Source organism: Polyodon spathula, chromosome 2 (genome assembly GCF_017654505.1).
Source record: "Polyodon spathula isolate WHYD16114869_AA chromosome 2, ASM1765450v1, whole genome shotgun sequence".
Taxonomy (NCBI): Eukaryota; Metazoa; Chordata; class Actinopteri; order Acipenseriformes; family Polyodontidae; genus Polyodon; species Polyodon spathula.
The window spans coordinates 34,959,649-34,986,975 of NC_054535.1; the positions used below are offsets into that span (position 1 = coordinate 34,959,649).

General features: G+C 36.9%; 2 protein-coding genes and 1 pseudogene across 6 annotated transcripts in view; all 3 read right to left on the minus strand.

Annotated features, from left to right (window-relative positions):
* LOC121295627 (pro-epidermal growth factor-like) overlaps window positions 1-684 on the minus strand; it is a 45,316-nt gene extending 44,632 nt beyond the window's left edge. For all 5 annotated transcript variants that reach the window (XM_041220547.1, XM_041220556.1, XM_041220528.1 and 2 more), the window contains exon 1: window positions 130-684. In XM_041220547.1, coding sequence (XP_041076481.1) covers window positions 130-250 — 121 coding nt within the window. In that variant the 5' untranslated portion in view covers window positions 251-684. The remainder of the gene's footprint in view (window positions 1-129) is intronic.
* A 3,069-nt stretch (window positions 685-3,753) lies between these two features.
* On the minus strand, window positions 3,754-13,543 carry LOC121326502 (annotated as a pseudogene).
* A 36-nt stretch (window positions 13,544-13,579) lies between these two features.
* On the minus strand, window positions 13,580-26,855 carry rrh (retinal pigment epithelium-derived rhodopsin homolog). Its single transcript, XM_041269824.1, has 7 exons — window positions 26,665-26,855; window positions 26,121-26,311; window positions 25,164-25,270; window positions 23,123-23,341; window positions 22,260-22,428; window positions 21,279-21,457; window positions 13,580-13,634 (listed from the first exon to the last, which is right to left on the minus strand). Exons 1-7 carry the CDS (start codon window positions 26,807-26,809, stop codon window positions 13,580-13,582), a joined length of 1,065 nt encoding a protein of 354 aa, XP_041125758.1. The 5' UTR covers window positions 26,810-26,855.
* Window positions 26,856-27,327: the final 472 nt, after the last annotated feature.

The window sequence follows — 27,327 nt, forward strand, 5'->3', positions numbered from 1 at the left end:
TGAATATTGTCCGATTTCCTGAATAATTTTTGTTAGGTACAATGAAGAAGCTGTTGCAAACTGATTTAAAAAATAAAAAATAAAAAAACACCCCTTAGATCCATACAGAAAAAAAAAAAAAAAACTTACCTATACAAGTGGAATTGTCAGTAGCTAACTTGTATCCATCCAAGCATGTTGATTCCGGAGCCAGAGAAGGGTTTACCAAAGCAACATTGACCACCACTGTCAAAAAAGTAGCAAGTAACATAATCCTGAGCTTTGTGTTGCCCAGGAAGGCACACTTCACTGATACTCAAGCATATCCAGAAAAAGAAAAGCATGAGAAATCCCCATAGGTTTCTTCTGAGCCCAGCTTAAGCATTGGCATCTTCACTCAACTTCAGGGGTGGGGAGAAGAGAAGGCGTTTCACATTATCAACTGGGGCTCTGCAGAGAACCACAGCAAGAAACTTTCTGTGGAACAGTTCTTTTGGAAGCAAAGTATGAAATGCCTGACACCTTGGTGACACATTTTACACATTGCAAAATGCCGCTCGTAAGGGCTTTTCTGACATGAAATTCACTGGAGCAATTAGAATGCTGAATATGCAGCGGGAAGGAGTTGGAGTCGTGATACCACTCTTTTCTGTTTAATCTCTTCTTTAAGTGAATAGATGTGCCTCCTTAGTCAGTAGCTTCTTTTCAGATGATCTGGACACCCCGCTGTTTCTCAGCTCTACTTTGTCCCTCCCCTTTATTTTCTTTGCCAGTCACTGAGCTGTGCAGGTTTCCACATGCAATGGGCCAGCTAAGTAATCCGTATAAAATGAGCGTACTGATTTGTAAGATTGGAGTTGCATTTGTTGTATATGATCCCCAATTTGTTTAGTGTTTTTCTGTGTTTGCATGTGAGTAAATGCATTGTAGTAGTCCTATGCATTTACTGGTGTGCTAGTGCATTTCAACTATGGAAAGAATTTGGCTGTAAACTGCTTGATAATGAAGGTGCAAATATATCTAAAACATAACAACAAAAACTAAGACAAGTGAGAGAATGACACAAATTAATATGAATTTGTAAACTATTATGCAAAGTGAAATAATATTATCTACTGACCTGAAAAATGTATTCATACTGTATCTTTTGCCACAGCTGCTGTACTAATAAGTTCTGTTTTCAAATACAGTTGTCTTTATTTATAAACAGTGCAGAAATAGTTAGTAAATGTGTGGCAGTATATTTATTGACACACCTTAACAAACAATTATTTGAATGTATTTTCAGGAAATACACGGTTCTTTATTTTTCTTTAGATTTGTGTAAAACAAACTGTACAAATGTTGTATTGAAAACTAAACAGCTGTTAACATTGGCAGGAGACATACCAGCTGGAGGCGGGTTCATCCCTGGGAATCAGTTTCTATTTCCAAATACTGACAGGGCTGCTGGGTGCGTTTTTGATTGAGAAAGACGCATGAAACATTAATTATGACTTGTGGTGCTCTCTGCCAAGAGTAACTGTGTGAAACAGCTTCTTTTTGTTCACAAAATCACATACTGTGGATAAAGATATTAATATTAAGGGTGTTACCAAACCATGCAACTCTCTGACCACAAGTCGAGTGTTCACATGTGTCTCGGAATCCTTATAAGAATTTCCCATAGTAAAAGCATAGCAAAGTGTAATAAAGCATATAAGCATGGTAAAACATAGGTAAGCATTGCAAAGAATAGCAAGGTACAGTAAAGCATATTAATAAACATGGCAAAGCAATGTAAACTATGGTAAACACATAGTATAACTATGGGAAAACTGCAAAAATACCATGCAAAAAATACTGTGGTAAAATCTGATGAGGGCTGTGTGGTAGATTGAGAGCTCTGCCCATGTATCTTTATTGGTGTTTGGTGGTGACTGGCAGGGATGGAGTTAATTCCTGCCTGCCAAAAAAAATGTGAGAATGTGGCTGGGGCCTTAATTAGATAATCACTAATTATTGATTAATTAGGCTCCAGCCCCATTCCATAAAAGGAGAGCCCAGGGCTCCATTTAGAGAGAGGAGTTTGGTGAGTGAACTTGTGCTGTCTTTAAAAGATCCATGAAGGCTCTGGCCAGCCTGAACAGTTTTTTCATTGTGTATAAACCTTTAGTTTGCCCTTGTGCCTTTTTTGGTACTTTTGAGTTATTTTTGTTTATTAAAGTGCACTATAGCGCTTGTTCTGCAGTTTCCTGGCTTTTGAGTCTCTGTCTTGCTGCTACCCTGTCACAGGCTGTAACAGTAACATAGCAAAACTAGTCAATCTCTGTGTTCTATTAAAACAAAAACATTAAGCAATTGACTGTACAATTAAAGATGCTTTCACACTGTTGGTTTTACCCAGGCCTGGTTGCATTTGACTTGAAGGGAATGCCAGTAAAGACTAGTAATGCTGAAGACAGAACTTGTAAGCATTTTGAAAGATTACTTTTTTGATAATAGTAGGGATATCAAAAAATATTCTCTAAATATCCTTAAATATTGCTTAATATACAGGGTTATGTGATAGGGAGCTGTTAGGGCTTAGTAACATGGCAGCTAGCTTGGTGAAAAGAAATGATTGGCTGGACAGCAGGAGGTCAGCCACTGACCTTCAGTCCTCCTCATAGGTTGCAGCAGTGAGTTGACATTAGAATTAGGCATTTCAAATTGGATTAAAAAAATACTTCAGATCACAAATGGGATATTCTGTTCCTTTTCTACAGTATTACAATTCTAGTTTGGTATAAACCCACAATTCTAACTATTAATTAACACATAGCCTACTGTAATAAAGAATACCAGGGAATTGGTTCACAACATTGGCAACATGTTGAATAAATTGTGTACTGCTCTACAACCTTTTCAACACAGGCTTCTAACTTCTATCATGCAGGTTGACTACCTATCTGAAGATCAGATTTCATTACGACAAAGAAAGAAAACTGAATAAAGAGGTTATTCCAGTTTAAAAACAGAACAGTACAGATAACAAAACAGCATTAAAAACTAAAATTATTAAAGAGAAGCATAACATTTAATGTTAAAATAATTAAAACACATCTTATTTTAATCACTTTCCACTGATTGCCTACTTATACATTTGCTAGGGAGTGGATAATTTGCCTGCAAGTTCCCATAGTGGAAAATGCAGGCACATGACTCCCACATAGGTTGGTATAAGTGGAGAACTGTTACTTAAACAAAATATCACAGCACAGCCCTCCAGCTAAACTGAGGTTCAGTTCAGGTTTAGATAAATGGTTTATAAACCACTGGTTACAAAAACCACATTGAAAATGTTGTGGTACTCAGTAAAGGCAATATGTGGTTAAGAGATCTTTATATGTTGCTTAACATCTCTAGGCCAAACAACCACAAGTTATCTTTGAAATCAATCAAGTGTTAGCTTACTTACAAATTAATCTTCTGTAAAATACCTGGGTGAAACACTAGTTAGACACAATACCTTTCTTTGTGCAGGCATTTACAATACTCTTATCTACTGTACTGTCACAATGTTCACTTCTGTTTTAGGTGCAAGAACAAGTTTGACTGAAATTAATTATTTAAGGCTGTATCACAGACAAATCCAACATTACAATCATATTCTAATCACATTGGGTAAGAAAAATGCATAGATTCACAGATTTTGGAAAACAAATGTTCATTAAACATATACATTAGTTCATGACAACACATTTCCAGCTTGTAAGCTTTGTCCACAGTGTGACGTCACTCTTACATGGCAGTCTGATATGCATTATAGCATGATTAAAATTCACCCCACTTCTTCCTTTGTTAAACACTGCACATACAGCAGAAACTAGCACAAGTATTCTGATCAGGAACTGTCACTTTTAAAGGTCATCTGGGAGTCAGTGCTGGACCTGGAACAAAGGAGCATTCTCTCCGATTCGGAAGTGTTTCTGCGAGCCCACAGGTCCTCATTAGTGCCTATGGTTTTCTGCTTCAGTGACAATGTCTCAAATTTTACATATGTCTCTTTGGAAATCTCATCACCCCCAGAAGCACTCTTTTTACAGTACAGTTTCAAAACTTTATAAAGCAATACAATGACGAGAGGCAGCGCAATGGCACAGGTGATGCCGCCAGCAAAAATCAGAATGTGTGCCTGAGGGTCTTCCGTCACAACGTCTAATGTGGAGAAAACAATACATTGGTCCTTCTTAGTTTGACTTCCTTTTGGACTCGCACATGCTGTGCATTTAGTGCTTGGAATTAATCCATCAATGGAGATTTTGCTTTTCCCTGTGTCTGTGTTAATCATTTGCTTCTCTCTTACACCGTTCGCTCAGTATATCACTCTGCTCAGTTTGATCCACAACTTGCAGGTCTGTGATGGTGATCTTTTGGATTATGGCTGAGGTTGTTGTGTTTCCATCTTCCTGTTGTGGCTTTTGGTTGTTGACAGCTGGTTGTGACTTTGTGGACCTTTTCCCCTCAGCAACAGGGTTAGTTTGGTTAGTTTGTACATGATTTTTCTTCAGAACACTACTAAGTGTGGTGGTAGCTAGAGTTGTAGGAGATAGGGTCGTTAACCCTTCAGTAATAGGTTCTATTTTCACCGGAGTGGTGACACTCTGTTCTGCGCTCAATCGCTTTGAGAACCTCAGAGGAGACGTTGTCGTAGTGATGACTCCAACCACAGTCAGAGTGATGGAAGCTTCTGACATTCCAGCAAGGTTTTTAGCTTTACATCGGTATTCACCAGCATCCTTGTATAAAATCCCATTCAAGCTTATAATAGATCACTGGTTTCCTTCTCCTGGAGACTCTTGCACTACTGTAAAAAGGGAAACAAGAGAGGTTTAATATTAAAACAATATGAGTGATCAAAAAAATAGTCTGTTTTAATTAACTTTCTTACTGTATATACATTTATTTTACAGTCTTCTAAGCCCCCCAGTTGAAATGTGTAACACTAAGGTAGGGGTGGCTTTGTAGTTTAAAATAGGTTTAAAGGAAATCTCTGCACTTGTAGTTACAGGGAGTGACACAATAGAGGCGCATGATATGTGCAGATATTAACAATACAGTATTAAATGCGTAACAAATGAGTGATTGAGAATTGTGTGCAGATGAAAATACCCTTTCTATTTTCAAAAAGTATTTAAATAATAAGACTATACAAGATATCGTGACATTCATGGCTATGCTATCCTTACATAACAACAACAATCTCTCTCTCTCTCTCTCTCTCTCTCTCTCTCTCTCTCTCTCTCTCTCTCTCTCTCTCTCTCTCTCTCTCTCTATATATATATATATATATATATATATATATATATATATATATATATATATATATATATATATATATATATATATATATATATAGTCGGCTTATGTTCAGACCGAATACACATCATGTGTACTTTACACATTTATATATTATATAGAAATATATCGTGGAAACCAATCACCTGGTGGCTTTACACGAAATAGGGTGTGTTCTGATCCACACACTTGATTGACGTACCCTCTCAGTGGAGACAAGTAGGTCAAGAGCATAAGTGGCTTGCTCAGGGTCACACAATGATTCAGTGGCTATATATATATATATATATATATATATATATATATATATATATATATATATAGAGAGAGAGAGAGAGAGAGAGAGAGAGAGAGAGAGAGAGAGAGAGAGAGAGAGAGAGAGAGAGAGAGAGAGAGAGAGAGAAATAAACAAACCAATCATAAAATCAGGACATAAACACAAAAACCAGATTTGGCTATAAAAGCTTCAAGGGCCTTAACCAAATGCAAGACAAAACAGATGTCTTCAGACTTATCAACTGACTAGCAGTTCCTGGTGTCAACGGGGAGGTCATTCCATAGCACAGGAACCACGTGGCTAAAGGAACGACCACTGAGACCAACCTTTTTCACATCAGGAACAACCACCAGGCCAGCCTGGGAGGATCTGCGAGTACGAACTGGCTGGTAAGCACAAAGTAATTCAGTAGAAGTAGTTTAAAAGAGATTCGATACTTGATAGGATACAATGAAGTTTAGCCAGGACTGGTGTAATTTTTTTTTTTTTGTACCAGTCAAGATTCTGACAGCTGTGTTCTGAACTATTTGTAATCTATCAGTTGCTTTGGATGAAAGGCCTGCAAATAGTGAGTTACAATAGTCAAACCTAGAGGCTACAAATGCATGGGTCAAAACCTCAGCATCAGTGAGAGAAAGAAAACGTCGAACTTTGGCAATCTTCCGTAAATGGAAAAAAGAGGATTTGGCAACAGAAGAAATATGTGTCTCAAAGGCATGTTTACCCCAAGGCTCTTTATACACAACAATATAACAAAACAAACAAAAACATGTTGAATATAATTAATGTTTTTGGCATTTAGCAGTTGTTTTCGATTATATTTTTTAAGTTTCTTTTAGTATTTATAAGTTTTAATCTGCTGACAAACATAATACTAGTTATTTAATTGTGGTGTAGCTATTCTTAGTGTAACTCAACTTAGTGCTTAATAATTATGGATTATGTATCTACAGGATCACAGATGAAAACAACCAAAAAAGCTCAGGAGACCAAAGTAATGAGTGTATTTGTGACATAAATAAAGAAACAAATAAAGTCTGTACACATTTAAATATTACCTGTGTTGTTCACTGAAGAGCCATCAGATTTGGTCCAGATCAGAATGGGTGTAGGATACCCTGTAGCATCACAGCGAAGCAGAACATTACTCCCCAGTGGTGAGGTAATCTTTGTCGCTGAGGTCATCACTGAAGGTTTTAGGCACTGTTCCAGTTCAGCTCTCTGGAAGAGAACTCCTGCCAGGTTCTCAGGGCCGCTGCACATCAGAAGGGGATCCAGAAGCACAATAGCTATCTCAAAAGTCTTAGAGAGTTCTATCAGCTTTGATATTCTACTGTCACAAAACCATGGGTTGTCTTGCAAACCTAGAGGCAAACAGCAGTTGTGAATGTTTATTGCGTTTAGATGGATTTTAATTTGACATACTGTACAATCTTATGTTCCTGGCAGCCTTACATGAGAAATGTTACGATAAGTGGATCTTTGATGAGAAATAATATTTGGTATTCCATAAAAATGAATTTATCTAAAGCAAATGGTAAGGTTGTAAAATTAATTTTGTAAACGTATTTCCTATTAAGATTAGCGGTATTAGGTAAAGCTTTATTTTGCATGACATAAATGATATTCAATTACCAATTCATTGAAGTTCAGCTACATTGAAATAAACGTTCAACAGGTAGGGGTACTTGTAAGTGATCACCATTATACTGACAATGTAATTATTAAGACTTATACTGGTAGTTTCCTGCACCAAAACATTTTAAAATGGCAACAGATGTCCATGTCACACAGAACATCATCAATGTTGTTGCTAATTGCATCTCTATTTACATTGTGTGCATCAGAGAGTAACCATTAATATGCTTATTTCCTACTGATGTACTTCTTAAATCCACTACATTTAAACTTTTGAATCACCAGTGTAACTCCAAAATAACTTAACCCTCTAGTTTAATAGATCTGGTACATCAGAGTTAACCATTAATCTGCACCCCTGTAACACTGCTTCTAGTGCAATGTTTCCCAACCCTGCTCCTGGCGGCACACCATGTCTGCTGGCTTTTGTTCCGACGCCATGCTCATTTTCTTAATTGAACCCTTCACTGAACTAATAAAGTGATTAACTGGGCTTTTCCCCGTTATTTTCGCTCTTTGTTTGTTGATATGGTTCAATTAAGCAATTGAGGGTTGCGTTGAAATGAAAACCAGCAGACATGGTGTGCTTCCAGGAACACTGTTCTAGTGGACAGCAGCAATACATCAGTAAGTATTATCACGTACTGTAGAATGAGGTATTTCTGATATCCACTAGAGGCAGTGTTGCTGAGGGACAGTGTCGTGGTTACACTCTGGTGTGCCAGATGTACCTGGAGATAAAGCATATCTGAGAGTTTTAAGAAGTCAAAAAGGATGTAATGACTGAAGCAGACAATTAAGGAAAGTGAATAGAAACAACAAGAGTAAGCAACTTCCAATTACACTTCCACAGATTTCACTTACTGTCCCTTTTCTTTGTATGTGCTTTGACATGAGTAGACCAGCCAGAGTGTCTTTATGTTACTTTGCTAGCGTAACTCTTGGCTGATCTAGCCTATATTATTGATTTGACAAGCAATTGTATAAAACAATATTTACTGAAAAACTTCAAATAATTGCTGGGTCTGCTGGCAAATATTGTAAATAAACGGTGGGTCTCTATCATTGTCATATAAGCTGTGGCAGATGGGGGGGGGGGTGCTTGAGCGTAATGCTAATAACTGACAGCGATGAAAGTGACTCTCAGGATTAATAAATAATAATAATAATAATAATAATAATAATAATATAATAAATATAATAATAGAAAACTTAATTTAAGGTAGGTCTAAATGTAACGCATATTTGTTTAATGCAGTTATTAAAAGTTTTGATAATTTTAAGCGTGCTGAAAGTAGGCCAGATACAAACCTCTTGGTGTATTTTAACGTGTTTTGTTGTATTAACAATGTACAAGTTTGAGATTAAACAATACATTATTTTTGATAATTATACTTATTGCTTTTATTGTTCATTTTAAAAAACATTTTAGAAGTTTGTATTATTATTTATTATTATTATTATTATTATTATTATTATTATTATTATTATTATGATATCTACAGGGCTGTCTATTATGGCCATTCATTAGTGGAGCTATTATTATTATTATTATTATTATTATTATTATTTATTATTATTATTATTATTATTATTATTATTATTATTATTAATGGTAGATCTAATTCTGTTTTTAAACACAAATTTGTACTTCTTGTTCATTTTCCAATGTTTTGCTTAACGTGTCCTTGTTAACCAGGGCATATAAAAAGACTTTATACTTGAAGGTGTACAATACAATGTAATTTTGTTGTAAAACAAAACTGTTACTTAGTTCCCACTGACATACAACAGTTTAACAAAGTTTCTGGAATGTTTCAATTGAGTTACGATGTTGCTAGAAGTTTGAGTGTTAGCGACTTCTCAGTGATCGCATGAAGCATGTGAAGTTTGTGATCTAATATAAATGCCAGTCTCAAATATTCGCCGCAGAGGTCTCCAATATGTAGGGGTCTGATAGATTAATATTGTAAATAAACAGCAGAGGTGTTTAATTGAAGTTTTACAAGTAAGTAATTGCAAAAAACGCAATGAGAAATTTTTGCCAATTCATTCATAAAGTAACTTGTAATGAATATATATATTATTCATTATATTATATATATATATATATATATATATATATATATATTATATATATATATTATATATATAAACACACACACACACACACACTGAACAAAAATATAAACGCAACATGCAACAATTTCAAAGATTTTACTGAGTTACAGTTCATATAAGGAAATCAGTCAATTGAAATAAATTCATTAGGCCCTAATCTATGGATTTCACATGACTGGGAATACAGATATGCATCTGTTGGTCACAGATACCTTAAAAAAAAAAGGGTAGGGGCGTGGATCAGAAAACCAGTCAGTATCTGGTGTGACCACCATTTGCCTCAAAGTTGCACACATCTCCTTCGCATAGAGTTGATCAGGCTGCTGATTGTGGCCTGTGGAATGTTGTCCCACTCCTCTTCAATGGCTGTGCGAAGTTGCTGGATATTGGCAGGAACTGGAACACGCTGTCGTACACGTCGATCCAGAGCATCCCAAACATGTTCAGTGGGTGACATGCCTGGTGAGTATGCAGGCCATGGAAGAATTGGGACATTTTCAGCTTCCAGGAATTGTGTACAGATCCTTGTGATATGGGGCCGTGCATTATCATGCTGAAACATGAGGTGATGGCGGCGGATGAATGGCACGACAATGGGCCTCAGGATCTCGACACGGTATCTCTGTGCATTCAAATTGCCATCGATAAAATGCAATTGTGTTCATTGTCCGTAGCTTATGCCTGCCCATACCATAACCCCAACGCCATCATGGGGCACTCTGTCCATAATGTTGACATCAGAAAACCGCTCGCCCACACAACGCCATACACGCTGTCTGCCATCTGCCCGGTACAGTTGAAACCGGGATTCGTCTGTGAAAAGCACACTTCTCCAGCATGCCAATGGCCATTGAAGGTGAGTATTTGCCCACTGAAGTCGGTTACAATGCCAAACTGCAGTCAGGTCAAGACCCTGGTGAGGATGACAAGCACGCAGATGAGCTTCACTCAGACTGTTTCTGACAGTTTGTGCCGAAATTCTTCTGTTGTGCAAAACCACAGTTTCATCTTCATCTTCATCAGCTGTCTGAGTGGCTAGTCTCAGACGATCCCGCAGGTGAAGAAGCCAGATGTGGAGGTCCTGGGCTAGCGTGGTAACACGTGGTCTGTGGTTGTTAGGCTGGTTGGACGAACTGCCAAGTTCTCTAAAATGACGTTGGAGGCGGCTTATGGTAGAGAAATGAACATTCAATTCTCTAGCAACACCTCTGGTGGACATTCCTGCAGTCAGCATGCCAATTGCACACATCCTCAAACTGGATGAATGAGCAAGAAGGAGACTGATCAGAGAGGCTACCAAGAGGCCAATGGCAACTTGGCAAGAGCTACAGACTGGTCAACGTGTGCATGTGACAACAATATCCCAAGCACTCCACAAATCTGGCCTGTATTTTACTCAAGAAAGCCCACCTTGAATTCCATTTGAAGTATGCAAAAAATACTCTTCTGTAGCCATGTGGCAAAAGGTTTTGTGGTCTGATGAAACTAAAATGGAACTTTTTGGCCAAATTCAAAGCATTAGGTTTGGCACAAACCCAACACAGCGCATTACCCAAAGAATACCATCCCTACTGTGAAGCATGGTAGTGGCAGCATCATGCTATGGGGATGTTTCTCATCGGCAGGGACTGGGGCACTTGTCAGGATAGAAGGGAAAATGAATTGAGCAAAGTACAGAAAAGTCCTTGAGGAAAACCTGTTGCCCTCTGCAAGAAAGCTGAAACTGGGATGGAAGTTCACCTTTCAACATGATAACGACCCAAAGCACACAGCCAAATCTACACTAGAGTGACAAAGGAACAAAAAGGTAAATGTCCTTGAGTGGCCCAGTCAAAGTCCAGACCTAAATCCAATCGAAAATTTGTGGCGTGACTTGAAGATTGCTGTCCATCAACGCTCCCCAAGGAACTTGACAGGGCTTGAACACTTTTGTAAAGAAGAATGGTCAAATATTGTCAAATCTAGGTGTGCAAAGTTGGTAGAGACCTATCCCAACAGATTCACAGCTGTAATTGCTGCCAAAGGTGCTTCCACCAAGTATTAACTCAGGGGGGTGGAGACTTTTCCAATTATGATCTTTCAGTTTTGTATTTTTAATATATAATCTTTTTCTCAATAAAAACTTTTTTCCCCTTAACAGCGTGGAGTATGGTGTGTAGATAAGTGAAAAAATCCTCATTTAAATGTATGAAACTCTGAGGCACTGACACAACAAAATGTGAAAAAAGTTCAAGGGGGTGTAGACTTTCTATAGGTATATACAGTGCCTTGCAAAAGTATTCAGACCCTCTCACAGTTTTCACATTTTGTTGCTTTAAAGCTTGCAGTCATGACATTTTGAAGTAGGAATTAATATGTGTTATATACACAACTTACTCCACACATTCAAAGCAAAAACATAAAGAAAGACATAAATAGATAATTAATACGAAATAAAAATTGAAAAGTCATGATTGCATAAGTATTCAAATCCTTTGCTGTGGCAAATCTAAATTAATTCAGGTGCACAATATGACCTTAACAAGCCACACAATTAGTTAAATGGTCTCTGTCTGTGTGCAATATTAGTGGTTCTCATGATTTCAGAATAAAAACACCCATCTCTGTGAGGTTCCTTGGTCAGGTAGTGCATTTCAAGCAAAGACTCAACCATGAAGACCAAGAAGCTTTCAAAGCAAGTCAGGGATAAAGTCATTGAAAAGCACAGATCAGGAGAAGGGTACAAAAAAATATTGAAGTCTCTGAATATCCTTGTGAGCACAGTCTACTCAATCATCAAGAAATGGAAGGTGCATTGTACCACCCAGACACTGCCAAGATCAGGCCGTCCCTCCAAACTGAGCAGCCAAACTGGTGAGTGATGCCACTGTGAGGCCAATGACAACTTTGAAAGAGCTACAGAGTTCAATGGCTGAGATGGGAGAAAATGTGCATCAGTCAACACTATCCAGAACACTTCACAAAAGTAGCCTGTATGGCAGGGTGGCAAGAAGGAAGCCATTACTAAAAAATAAGCCATCTCAAAACATTTGTTGTAGTCAGATGAGACCAAATTGGAACATTTTGGTCTAAATGCCAAGTCAACACCATCCTTACAGTAAAGCATGGTGGTGGCAGCATCATGCTATGGGGATGCTTCTCCTCAGCAGGGACTGGAAAGCTTGTTAGGATTGTAGGAAAAATGGATGGAACAAAGTATAGTCAAATACTAGAGGAAAACCTGTTTCAGTCTGCTAAAAACTTAAAAATGGGGCGAAAAATTTACCTTTCAGCAGGACAATGATCATTGGCAATGTGGAAATGTTATGAAACTGTGCAACATTCATTAAACCTGCAGAAAAATGGGAGCAATGAAACTGCTAATTGGCTTCCTGATCAAGAGAAATACAATGGTTTTTATACTCTCTAAGCTACTGGCACACAAAAAAGTCATTTATGGGGCCTAGAAAAGTATGCTCACTGTTAAAAAGTGATAGTAGTTACCCAGATAGTGTTCCAGATTCATGTTCTCACATTGAAATAAAAAAAAACAAAAAAAAAAAAAAAATTCTGATATATTATATATATATATATATATATATATATATATATATATATATATATATATATATATATATATATATAATGGACAAAAGGTCTTTAAAAATGTTATTTTACCTACCTAATATTACTCTTCTTACCACTGTTTTTTCCACTCGGAGCTTAACATTGTCCACAGAAACATTGACTGGGATGCCAGACATATCTGGGTCAGCACAGATCTGCCACAAAAAAAAATAATTAAAAAATCACATGTAAATATAAATGGCTTTAATTCTTATGCAGGATTCCCCTACAAACAATTATACAATTATTAATAATTTTTATACCACAAGAATAAAGGTTGCCCAAGCCAAATATGACTAAATGTTTAGGTTATAATTATGAATATGAATAACTGAAGCTAGCATTTTGCTGATCTATCATACAATTTCTGAATAACTATTAAAAAGCATGATCCATACAAAATAAAAGCACCTACATTCAAACATTATTTCATTCTTTCATTTTTTTTTTTTTTTAAAAGCTGAATAAAAATAACAAAACAGCATACCTGGTGCCTGTCCCATCACTCCTGCCATGGTATATGCATGTACACTGAGAAGGGCAAAATGGGTGCACAATTGTTAAATATCACAGCAGTATATCAATATAAATAAGCAGATACATGACAAACACTGCAAAACAGGACTGAAGGAAAAAATTCTATTCCTCAGGAGTCCATGTGTTGTCTGCTTCGTGGTATTCCAACATCAGGCTGCTAATGGAAGATTAGGGATATTAGGGGAGATTAACAGAGCTCTCCAGGTAATGTAACCTTCAGAATTAACCCTACTGTATACCACATTGCAAGTAGGCCTAGCTAATAAAAAGTGATATGGGAACATACTGTATCAAGTATCGTTGTTGCATTTGCTGCACGTTACCCAACATTGTACTGATAGTACATATTTCAGCATCTATCATAACCATAAATACATTTTCTGTATATCAAAAAGTAGGACTACTATAATAACATGAGAAAAGTTGCAGTGGAAAGCATTTATAGTTTGAACACTTTCACCAATTCTTACTTTATCAAAATATGATTGAACTATTACTTTCAAAGCTGAACTGAATATGCCTATCCATTTAGTGCATTCAAAGATGGTGAGTCTCATTATACCTGTGCTTGGCTAATAATGTTGCTGAATGCAATATTCATGGCAACACTAATACTATACTGTGTGTGTGTGTGTGTGTGTGTGTGTGTCAAAACAATGATTACATGATGGCTGATTATCAAATGTTTCCAGTATCAAAAGTGTTTTGTGAGTTTGTTTAGATAGTGGCACTATGACATGTCAACACCACAGACTACTGAATCCACCCTGTGAGGGTTAGACAAAAATGATCAGTCAAAAAGACTGGAAACTGGACAGCCATTGAACTACACAAACACTATTAAATATTAATTCCAGGATGGCCAAAGTTGGCCCTACCACTCCTGGTGGTTGGACCCCCTGATGTATACCAAAGAAAAACAAACACGAAATCAAAGATAATATAGATATTGATGTCGTTGGTGGAAATATGCATATTTATACTGTGGAATATGGGAGCTAACACAAAATAAATCCTAAAACAATAACAGTTTGTACCACTTGAGAGATTTTGTTGCACAATCGACAAAACTAAGTCTTTTCTGGACACCTGTAACTTGATGTTGAATATAAATATTCTTCACTGACACACTCACTGACACCTGATTCAGTAGAAGAATTTAAATCGCAATCGGAATTGGAATTCAATATAATTTCTCGTACTTCTTTCCATGAAATAGACTGACGAGGTGAATCCAGGTGAACGCTATGATCCCTTATTGATGTAACCTGTTAAATCCACTTCAATCAGTGTAGATGAAGAGGAGACAGGTTAAAGAAGGCTGCTTAAGCTTTGACACAATTGAGACATGGATTGTGTTTGTGTGCCATTCAGAGGGTAAATGGGCAAGACAAAAAATGTAAGTATCTTTGAACGGGGTATGATATTAGGTGCCAAGGGTGCCGGTTTGAGTGTGTCAAGAACTGCAACGCTGCTGGGTTTTCAACGCTCAACAGTTTCCCATATGTATCAAGGATGGTCCACCACCCAAAGGACATCCAGCCAATGGCAGGCCAGTGGTCGAAAACAGCTCATTGACGAAAGATGCCGAAGGAGGCTGACATGAATCGTGCAGAGCAGCAGACAGGCTACAGTTAATCAACTGACAGTCCAGTACAATGTTGGTGCCGAAAGACCCATAAAAGAATGCACAACTCGTCATACCTTGACACAAATGGGGTATGGCACCCAACGACCTAAATTTCAGCAAAACACAAGAAACTGTGGTTACAGTGGGCTAAGGAACGAAAACACTGGACACTGGAGGATTGGAAAAACATTACTTGTCTGACGAATCCTGGTTCCTGCTGTTTTATGCTGATGGGAGGACTAGGGTATGGCGAAAACCACACGAGTACATGCATCCATCATGCCGCGTGTCAACATTGCAGGCTGGTGGTGGTGGTGATGGTGTAGGATGTGTTTTCATGGCACATATTGGGCCACAGGATATCTGAACATCATTGCCAATCAGATGCCTCCCTTCATGGCAGCAGTGTATCCATCTGCTAATGGATTTTTTCTGCAGGATAATGCCACAAGGCTATCATTGTCCAGGAATGGTTCCACGAACATGACATTGAATTTAGTTTACTGCAATGGCCTGCCCAGTCACCAGATCTCAATCCAATTGAGCATCTGTGGGATGAGATGGAACAAGCTATTCGGAGTAGAGATCCACTACCAGCCAACTTGACACAACTGTAGGAAGCACTGGAGTCAACATTGTACACTCAGTGTATATATATATATATATATATATATATATATATATATATATATATATATATATATATATATATATATATTCCTATATACCAGTATAGTATATCTGCGGTATACATCTGCATTTAAACAATACATAATATATAATAATAATAATAATAATAATAATAATAATAATAATAATAATAATAATAATGATTTTTATTTATAGCGCCTTTCATTGCAGGAATCACAAAGGGCTTAACAACAGAGGAAGAAAAAATAATACATGTAGAACAATTACAAAAAAGCTAATGGATAAATATGTCTTTAGGCCAGATTTAAAAGACTCAATAGTCTCACAGTCCTTCGAGTGTTCCAAAGCCGGGGGACATTGAGCAAAAAGTCTGGTCGCCCATCGTGCGCAGCCTTGTCTTTGGCACAAGTAGATTAGAGTCATTAGCAGACCGCAGGTTCCACTGTGGCAAATAAAGGTTAAGCATGTCCCTGACATATGATGAGCCAAGGTCATGCAAAGCCTTAAAAGTTAGCATCAAGATCATGTAGTTTATTCTAAATTGTACTAGTAGCCAATGTAATGATGCCAAGATTGGTGATATATGCTCATGCTTCCTAGATCTTGATAAAAGCCGTGCAGCACTATTTTGCATATACTGCAAAATAGCTTATCTATTAGTATATATTTTTCAGTATATAAAGAACATACATGTAAAAATATATTTGCATATATGACCTCATATTTTATAATATATTTTCAAAACAAATATATGAAAACAGAAATAATTTGTATATGGCAAAATATATTACAACACATGCATTATGAAATATATGACAGTATATTGATATAAAATAAAATATATTTCTTTTCATAAGGGCTATAACAGCACATTTACGAGCGCGAGAAAAAGAAAGAACTAAAAAATCGAAGAGCAGTGTTTTAATACTGTGCATTTAGTCGTTCTTTGCATTTAAACAAATGCATACAGTTTACTACAGGACAAATACGTTTGTATCATTAACTGGAACGACACAGTTTCTGTCATTATCTAAAAAAAAAGGTGTTTTTTTTTTTTTTCTTGTGCATTTGTATAAGAGTATGTTATTGGTGACGTTGGTGTTTTGTAACTGAACTGTATCCCGTAAAGACCGCCCACACAGCATTTGACAGGCTGCACAAAATGTCAGTTTATCAGACAAGATGATTATTGGTTGGTAGTTGCGCAGGAAATTAATTATATCCTGTGGTTACTTAGTAAAGCCTGGTTACGCAGCATTCGACAGCCTGTACAAAACATGACAATAAGATGGTTTGTGAGATGATATTAAGAGAGGTAATTTCTCAAAGTATCTATGGTGCATGGCAAGTGTTTTTTTTTTCAAAAATCGTGATAATAAACGGGGTATGTTATTAAGAGAGGTGATATGAAACGGGTTCATCTACATATCTAATTTATGAGAGTGGGTGTGTAGTAATTGTTTTGTGATGCTCACTATTCTGATGTTCAGTGTGAGCTAACTTTAGATAACTACTGAATAAATTTCACATGAATTGAAAACTGCATATCATAGCATAGGCGTAATTTACACGGGGCACATGACCCGCTCACTTTTTCAATGATGAGGAAATTACTAATCAGTATAGAAGTCAATAGTAAGAATTATGGGATTGGATCCTGGTTCACTGGAGCCGGATCATGAGATGGTGTTTTACTACGGATCTGGATCAGGCTCCACTGATCCATAATGTTGATAAGATCCTGGAGCTGCACACACCTTAACTAGGGACACTGACCATTGAGAAGTGAATATACATGGCACGTAGTTTAAACACGTGCTTTAAAAAAGAATATCAGTATAAAAAAAAAATCAAAGTGCAATAGAAAAACAACACAACTATAAACTATAAACTCATTAAATCTGCATTATGCCACACTTGCTCTAGTGCTCACAGCGTTGAGCAGGGACTGGTTATACTAAAGGGATCTGATACTGGATCCAGGCTCCGATCTGAACGGAGCTTCAGTGCTCTTCGAAGACTAAAGCCATGGCTTTGTAATCCCATGACTCAGAAGTGACTGAATAATAAAGCTATCTGTCACACTCATCACTCATGACAACATTGTGCCAACAATTCATTGTTTTGAATGATTGCCGCAGGAATGTCTTTGGATCTTTTAATTAGACATACAAGGGATGAAATGTTTTGTTACACTTATTTGTAACATATTTTATTATTTCAGATAATCTTTATGCACGCCCCACCCCACTTTTGAAGCCAAAGTTACGCCACTGCTCCTTAGTACATCAATAGTGCATTAATCCACAATGGCAGACTGGATGTGTTTTAAATAACCTTGGCCATTGTAACTATAAGCATCTCGAGAGGCTAAACAGAAGTGTGAAATGTGCAAAACCTGATCATAAACATTTCCTACTTCACTACACACTACCTAAAATTAAAACATTATTATTATTATTATTGTTATTATTATTATTAGTTTATTTGGCAGACGCCTTTCTCCAAGGCGACTTACAGGTGTTACAGGGCAGTACAGGGTTACAATGCAAGATTAATATTTAAACAGTACAGTTTACAGTAGGTGCAAATAATACTACAAAATACAATATGAAATAGGATGCAACATGTTAGGATTACAATAAGTTCTAGCTACAATGACATTGCAATAGTGCAAGGATAGCTGAGGATCCAGTAATGTGGTGCATAGGTCAGGCAAGTCCAGTGTACTGTAGGAGGGGTTGATTAAGAAATCTACAAGTCTGAACAGGTGGGTCTTGAGGAGGCGGTGAGAGATGGAGTCTTGAATTTCTCCGGTAGCTGGTTCCACCACCGAGGGCCTAGGGAAGAGAAGGAGCGGGCATGGGAGGATGGAGAATGGGGGAAGGCATGGCCAGTTGACCCTTACGGGAGGAGAGGAGAAGGTAAGAGTGGTAAGTGGTGAGGAGAACCATAAGCAAGAACAAGGGTCTTGAATTGATTGTGAGCAGAGACAGTTAGCCAGTGGAGGGTGTGAAGCAGAGGGGTAGCATGAGAGTAGCAAGGTTGGGAGAATATAAGACGAGCATCAGCATTTTGAATGAGCTGGAAGTGGTGGATAGCTGAAGCAGGTAGACCAGCAAGAAGAGAGTTACAGTAGTCCAGTCTGGAGAGTACAAGAGTTGGATGGATAAGAAAAGGACAGATCTGGTAGATGTTGCTGAGAAAATACAGAGAGGGAGGGGTCAAGAGTAGCACCTAGGTTTTTAGCTGAAGATGATGGAGTGATAGAGAAAGGATACTGAGATGGAGAGGTTAGAGGTGGGAGGGAGAGGAAGCAGAAGGAAAGTAGATCAAGTTTAGAGAGGTTGAGTTTGAGGTGGTGAGCATGCATCCAAGTTGAGATAGTTGAGAGGCACTCTGAGATGTGGGATTCAAAGGAAGGAAAGGCGAGGAGGATCTGAGCATCATCGGTGTACTGGAGTGTGCATCACTTGCACTTCATAACATAACATTTTTTACTATAATTCTATAAAAACATATTATTGAATAGAATTCAATAAATACAGTAAAATGATTTATGGGTATGAATCATGCACTTGAAATACTGAATATTCAATTATAGTACACTTTTTATTAATATAATGACAATACAACCTAGTTGTAGGCCAAGTTAATTCAATGGGTTATATTTTAGCAACTACAAATAAATTGCAAGAAATATGTTGAGTTTTCTAATCTGTTTTAACAACAAAACTGAAGTTTTTTTTTTTTGTATGATACGGTGTACTATATAAGGTTCTATAGAAGATGCTATGATGCTATTTGTACAGTATACCAAAGACAATTTAGACATATTATTACTGTATGTATTTGAATAGAGTGTGCATGTATTTGAATATTGTGGAATACAGTAACAAATAAAAAATAGATTACCTTCCACCATTGAACAGTGATGGGGCTGGTGCTGCTAAAAGTAGTGCCATCTGTCTGCACCATTTGCCATTCAAATTATTGCCCATGATATACACTGTTCTCAATTAATACATTTCATCAGAAAGGAACTTGATAGGCCCATGAACAGTGTGATAAATAACCCAAGCTTGTTGACATGCCATTACCTTCTATTCTCTCCAGCGCTGGACAGAAAACTTACAACCATAGGAGGCTCGTTTTTCTCCACCAAAAGTAAAATATCATGAACTGTGACAAAATCTCTTGTGGCTATATTCTTTTACAGGAAGATATGTAAATATTTCAAGTGATGTGAAAATGTCATCATCATTTTTTTTTTTAATCAAAAAGCATATTCTGCCAGCAAGGGCAATCAGGACCAGGATGACTTTCTGTGAAGGTACTGAAATTGTACTGGAGTGATATTTAGCTATTCATCTGTGATTATTCTTCCATTTTGTTCTCTGATTGCATAACATTCAATTAACCTTTATAACTTTTAGATTCTTTTTTTTTTTTTTTTTTTTTTTTAATTCTTATTGTGTTAATGAGAGATACTCATTGGCATCAGGTTATTGATAGTGATCTCCTGACGAGTTTGACAGCAAACGAGGACTGCTCAAAATGTCGTTTGAAAACGTTCAAACGAAAAGCTTTAGACTTTGCATTTCTTTTACAATTTGTTGTAACCGAAACCAACACTTTATCTAGTCTATATATTCTATTATATATAATATATATATATATATATATATATATATATATATATATATATATATATATATGATATGCTCGAAGGGTTCACTTTGCAAAAGGATCAGATTCTTTTTGACATGTAAAGTCAAGACAGTAAATTTCAGAAAAACTTTGAGTCAATAACAAATTCAGTATCTTACTGTTTTATGTACTCGAACACATAGTTATGGTTTTGATAAGGTAAGATGTGTACTTGCTTTGTAAAGAAGAACATTTAATGTCAAAAAACACGTGTTTTTCGTGAGATAATACCGTCACAAATCACATTGCAAGGCCCGCGAGCCACTGACGGCCCCTGGTGGACTTTAGTGCGGCCCCCGACAATACACAAATGTGAAAAAAGTGGTGGGGAGGCCCTCACGCTGATATCTTATTGGCCAAAGTGAAAATTAGTGAAGAACACTGCTCTAGGGGCAAACTTGGCTGTGCTAATTCATAAACCTGAACTAATAAATAAGTTCAGTCAACTACAGTCAGGAAAGGTGAAAATATATAGAAATACAGGTAAGCTTTACCCAGCTAGTAAATGAAGCACAAAGGTTTGATACTGAGATTGTAAATGTCCTTTCATTTTCACAACTTGTGACCGGAATTGAACCCTGGCCTCCAGAGATGAAAGATGAGTGCACAAGCCCACTTAGCACTAAACAGTAATATTACAATATTTTAAAGAGAGTTATAATATTTTGGACAGCAAATTATCAGAAATACCATATAGCCCCTTAGTTAAAGGCTGTACCACCCAAACTATTAACAAGTTTCAACATCTGATTTTACTATTCAAAAATGATAAAGAAAATGCTAGATAGTCCAAAGGTGTAAAGAACTTACTTCTTATTGGCAATCACATATATACAAGGGTTATAGAAAGTGGAAGATTTGGCAAACAGGGGAGCAATTATGGCCATGGGGGCTGGAATCTGCTGTGGGTTTCCAAATGATGCCCAGAGACAGACTACTGAATATGGCAACCAAGCCACAAGAAACATTACTATCATCACAATGGACATCTGAAAAAAAAAATAATGAAACAGGTTATACATTGTAGACCCCATACAGACACTGTGCAAAAACAAATAAATGAGAATTACACACAAGTCCCCAGTGACTTATCCTGTAAAAACACTATGTTGAGGACAGTTGGTTCAAATCCTGGTCTTACTGAATCTTGGCTGGTGGCCTAAAAAGAGCACCGCATTGGCATGTGCACTCCCATAGGCTGGGAGGGAAAATTAGCGTGCTTTAGTGGCAAGTCTAGGCAGAGAATTACCTTCCATTGCTACGGTTCAGCAGGTGAGAAGAGGCAATTAATTGACAGTGGAAATTCCTAAATGGGTTGCAGTGGTGAGGAGACTTTGAATTGGACACTGGAAATTTGGTTAAACTGATTTTAAAAATTGATCAAAACGAAACTTACACATCTAACATAATTTTAAAAAGTGTGCTTAGGCTAAAACACATAGGCTAAGGCTTATTTTAAAGAATAGGGATTGTATCTTCTTAAATAGCCAAGGTTTGACTGTAGCAATTTCTCTTTTTACACAACCATTAATGTTCAATGAATTTTATGATGAAAACACAACGCTGTGTGGCAAAGTAAAACATGATAAAGCACAGCATGGTAAAATAATATTAAAAGCTTGTGAAGCAAAGTGAAAGCATGGTAAGCATAGTACAGTATATTTAATTACCATTGCTCACCAATTTGCCAGAGTAAGTCCTTTGTGTTGGTATTAAAAATAACGGTGCAGTCTGGCAATACAAAGGTATTATATCACAATGACAGTTTTCAAACTTTTCTGTAAGGGTTACCTTTGTCACGTCTAGCTGATCAGACCAGTCCATGTCGATGTTTTCCAGGCAGTTGCTATTGGTATATCTTTTCATGGTCTGAGACACATTGTAGTAGCAGTAGAACATGACAGATAATGGCACTATAAAATTCACAGAAATCACAGACATTGTGTATGAAACAAAGGACCTGTAAGGGAACAGAAGCAAATCACACTTTACAGCAGGAATGAGAGGGCACAGGAGGTGCCATGTTTTATGAATTTTTAAATAGTTGGCTTTGGACTGACTTATTGGTAACTGGAACACTTCTCAGCCATTTCTGAGCATTCTGAATCTATTTGGCTGCCTCCCTAGTTAGAAGGCAAAGTTGGAAACACTGTCCAGTGCTTTTGCTAAGCAGTAGACAGTTGTCTTCATCATAGTGTTAAATAGGTCTGTGTTCTAGAGCAGTCATTCCCAACCCTGGTCTTTGAAATCTGAAAACAATTAAAAAGGTCTAATTAAGCACATTATTAGTTCAATTAAGGGTCTAGTTAAGTAACTGAGACCTCAGCTGGAATGTAAACTGGAAGACACATGGGGTCCACAGGACCCGAGTTGGGAACCACTGTACTAGAGGACAGAGTACTCCCTAAAAAAAGGATTTTAATATGTCTACAGACACCTTAGTAAATATAACAAATGCACTGTACAGTAACTTAGAATGGAGCATGAGTTATAAGATTACTACTCCAATGAAGACTCAGTAGAGTTCTTTTCTTTTTACTGCATCAGTTTGATAACAGCTTGACAAGGTTAATAGAGTACTGCATACACTTTGTCTTTTATCATCACTACATTGGTGTCGTCAAAGCCACACAAGAAAGGAAACGCTCACTCACAAATCGTTTTTCCTCCAGTTTACTGTGCAAGTTGCACCAGTCGGATCTGCTGCATAACTAGCCCAGCCGATGACAGGCATTGTGGACCAAAACAGGGCGTTGACCCAGGCAGCCCCGATCAGCAGAGCGTATGTACGATTGGTCATATTCCTTCCTGTCAGAAAAAAAGGTGGGGCATTAAAAAGACTGTCACGGCATAGATTTGGTATGGGTATGAAATAGCACGGGTATCATGACTAATGTATTTTTTTGTAACACATTCTTCTTTAAGCCTTCTTTAAAAGGGGTCTCTAACATGTCTTTCTCTAACCTTTAACCTGTTCCCATGCAACGCACTTTCCTCACTGGAAGAAGAAAAAACACATTAAGGGCCTCATTTACTAAAGGCTTTTGTGCTTTAAGGCATGCCTTATCCTAAGATAAGGTGTGCTCTACTGAATACCTTACTCATCAACTTAGATATGATGCACCTTAAAGCATAAGGTGCACACTAAAACATGCACCTTCAAAATAAGGTGTTGGGTTGATTAGCATCTGATGAATATGACTAATACATTGTAATGTACTCAAATGATGTGGAAAGATAGCACTAATGAGGGGAATGGTATGCACAGTGTATTTACTAAACCATGGCAGCCATAAGGTGCATCTTAAATCACATGCTTAGTAGCACAGATGGAAAGCAGGTTTTATGAGCCGAGATCCTTCTTACAAAAGCTTCCTTTCAGCAGAAGTTTTTTTTTTTTTTCTCTCATCATGGAGGCACTCTTTGCAAATAGAGAAAAGTGGCATTTTCAAAACAGAGAAAGCCAAATGTTTTGCATCACCCTATAGAATTTGCACATTTTGTTTCATAAAGTCGAATGAAACCTGTCGAATAATGTTACACTAACATATTGAATTACATATTGTAGTTTTCCATATACTTAATGAAAAACTAACAAAAATGTAAAAATGTGACACTTCAAAATCTAACATGAAATACTGTACTACTATTATTGCTCCCATTTTGTTTTTTTAATTATGTCTCATAATTTGGCCATAGCTATAGAGTATTTGACTGACATGGGTTATGTGTTATTAAGTTTTAATTAAGTGCCCTGTCTGGGTAGAAATGTGCTGCATTGATGGGAAAAAAAAAAACAAAAAACTTGTTTGATGGAAACACAGGTTGTGTCTATCAGCCGTGGCAGTCCCTCCACTTGCTCTCTGCTCCATTTCCGTAAGGTGCACGCAGATAAGGCATGTGCTGTGGTATGCTAATGAGTTCCATAGCACGCCTAAATTAAAATGAGTAAATACCAGCTCACTTGAAGAAATAAGGCCCGCATTAAGAGATTGTGTTAATGCGTGCCTTATTTAAACTTTTAATAAGGTTTAGTGAATGAGGCCCCAAGTTCTTCATGGCATTTCTTACTGCTGTTTTAATTTCACCCACTAGGGGCACAGTTTTGCATGGGGACAGGTAAATTGATACAATCTGCTGTACCAGCTGAACATGAGAAGTTATGTTTGAAAGCCCTTTTGAGGCCACATGGTTGCTTCAAACCTCTGAGTTTTAAAAAGTCAGCAGAATGTGATGACTGAAATAGAAAAGAACATACAAAAATTATTCTAAACATGAAACAGAATACATTAGTTGGCATTTCAGACCCCTACAAAGTTGCTATTAAATAGTTCCACTTAGCTTTATAAAGCAATTGTATCTCAAGAGGCCTCAGTTCAGGTCTCAAGTAAAATAAGTTAGATGGTCTCAATTTAGCCCCCAATGGATTATAGTCTGAATCCTCATACCACTACACAAGCAGCCTAGCACCCTCAACCTGAGAAAAGCCCAGGACTGCTGGTTTGTGCATATGGCTTGAGATGCACTTTCTGTGTGAAAAAAGTTTCTACTTCACCATGCCTGAATGTTTGTCCCTCACTAATAAATACAATAAAAAAAAATACCAAAGATACTTAAATTCATACAAACAAAAATGTATATATATATATATATATATATATATATATATATATATATATATATATATATATATACCTATGGATATAGTCCAGACGTATATTTTCATCGCCAGTCCTCGTTGCAACCACAGTCAGCAGTCCAATACTTGCCATCCCAAAGAAGATATTTAAAGCGGCATATATCTGGTGGAAGACAAACATACCGTTATTAAAAAACTACATTAAAAACACAACCTTAAACTGTTTAGTTAACAATAAAATATGAGAATAAAAATATAAAAACAAACTGATATTCTGTAGCCACACCTCTCAACATTGTTCCCAATTGGTAAGGGACCAGGGATGAGGGGCCTATGTCAGTCCTTATGTAATAGTTTGTAGATACATTGCACAGTGTTAGAGAGGTGGCAAATAAATGAATAGATAAATAGTTGTGTATATGCAACTTATTTTATTATACTACTGAATTGATTGTATTAGCATTTTTTCAAGAGGTAGAACTACATATCCATGTTAATTTATTTTTTAAATAATATATTATTTAATGGTCTTTTAAACTTATTTATGCTAAAATAACACATTACTAGGGTTTTAACTTTTTGTTAAAATTGTATTTAAATACTAGTTTTCCTTAAGTTAATAAGCCAGCTGTATCTCACAATCATGTTTTAGGTTATATTGACTCCTGGCTTTCCTTTCTGGTGGTCCCTTTAAAAAAAAAAAAAGATATAGTTTTTTTTTTTCTCCCTTAGTAGTGTCCAATTCTTTTGTTTAGCTCAGCTCACTGCTACCAACCCTTCCTCCCCTGGGCAGTGCTCGGCCCATTGTATGCTCCCGTCCTTGGTCCCAAAGGAATAGCCTGGACTTGACCTTGCAAAGTCCAGACTATAAGGCACATCCTCCACTCTTTGCGAGTGCTTTTACTGGATGTGCCACTCTGGTGCCCCTCAAACAGGTTGTCTTTTTTTTTTCACCTGTACAATGTCAAATGTACTTTGAAAGTCTCTCTCATGTTTATATTCTCTATACTGACCTGACAACCAGTGTACCCAAACTTCCAGCTGCCATGCAGGTCTGAGGCTGCAGACATAGGATAGCCAATCCCACTGATGCCAATGTCAGTGAAAGCAAGATTGATAATGATGACATTTGTTGCTGTTCGTAGCTCCTTGAACTTGACAAACATGGCTAGCACCAATATGTTGCTAAGCAGACTTACAACTCCTGAAAACAAAGTGAATGTAACCATAAGAAAACATAATGATCATATCAGCCTAGATGGACTTCAGTTTTACTCAGTCCATCAATTCAAAGTATAATTTGACATAAAGGGCAGCGACAATACATTTACTTTTTTATCTTCATAATTCAGTGAGTCAGTCAGCCATGGAATTTTTTACTGAGTATACTGCCCAAGAATGACACATGCAAAGTTAATGCAACTATACACAAGTTTATGCATATGTGTGGAGTTGCACTATAGCTTGTAGATCATTGTATTTGCTATTTTAAAATTAGAGGTCAGTCCTACAAGTCAATTATGAAGCTATTAAAAAAAAAATCCAAAATGAGTTTACCTGCTGTTATCAAGTAAGTTGCAACTATGTTGTGCTCCGTCTGTGAGAAAACAGAATGTCCCTGGTATTCATCACCTCTATCTGAAGAGTTGGATGATTCATCTTCTGCTAACTTGGTTACAAGAATCCGAGAAATGTTCTCCATTGCAAATTTTTATATATATAGATATAGATATATATATATATATTATATTATATTATACAGCCCACCAGTGCAGAGCAGTACAGGCATTCAGAAATCAGATCAAACTGTTGGAATCTACACAGTTACAATGAAAAAAAAAAAAACAGAATTAAGAAGAAAAAAATGGGAACATAAGAAGGGATTTGATGTCACATGCCATCTTTTCATGCCTAATCACAAAACAAAAACCATTCAGAGGTTTAGAAAAACAGTAGCCCCTATTCTTTCAGCAGTGACAGAAGCTTAAAAAAAAAAAAACACACACACACAGAGGTCGCTTGGGGGCACTTGAACACATACGTTAGTAACATACATTTCCGCAGTTAAGGAACATTCGTGTAAGTTTTTAGCAATGCTAACAGAAACCTGAATTCAAAACCATTTGTATTTAAGTTTCTTTTAGTATTTCTAATTTGTGCGCTATTGAGTGTTTAATAGTTATGGAAAAGATGTAAGGCTGTGAAAATGAATATCCGCAG

What these genes read in the sequence shown, in the direction of transcription:
- rrh (XM_041269824.1), bottom strand. Translation starts at nt 26,809, where the DNA reads ATGGAGAACATTTCTCGGATTCTTGTAACCAAGTTAGCAGAAGATGAA. An exon ending in AACTGGAGGAAAAACGATTT is followed by an intron (nt 22,429 to 23,122) that starts GTGAGTGAGCGT and finishes GTTCCCTTACAG; the next exon opens with GTCCTTTGTTTCATACACAA. An exon ending in TATGTGATTGCCAATAAGAA is followed by an intron (nt 13,635 to 21,278) that starts GTAAGTTCTTTA and finishes ATCTTCCATTAG; the next exon opens with CAGCCTGATGTTGGAATACC.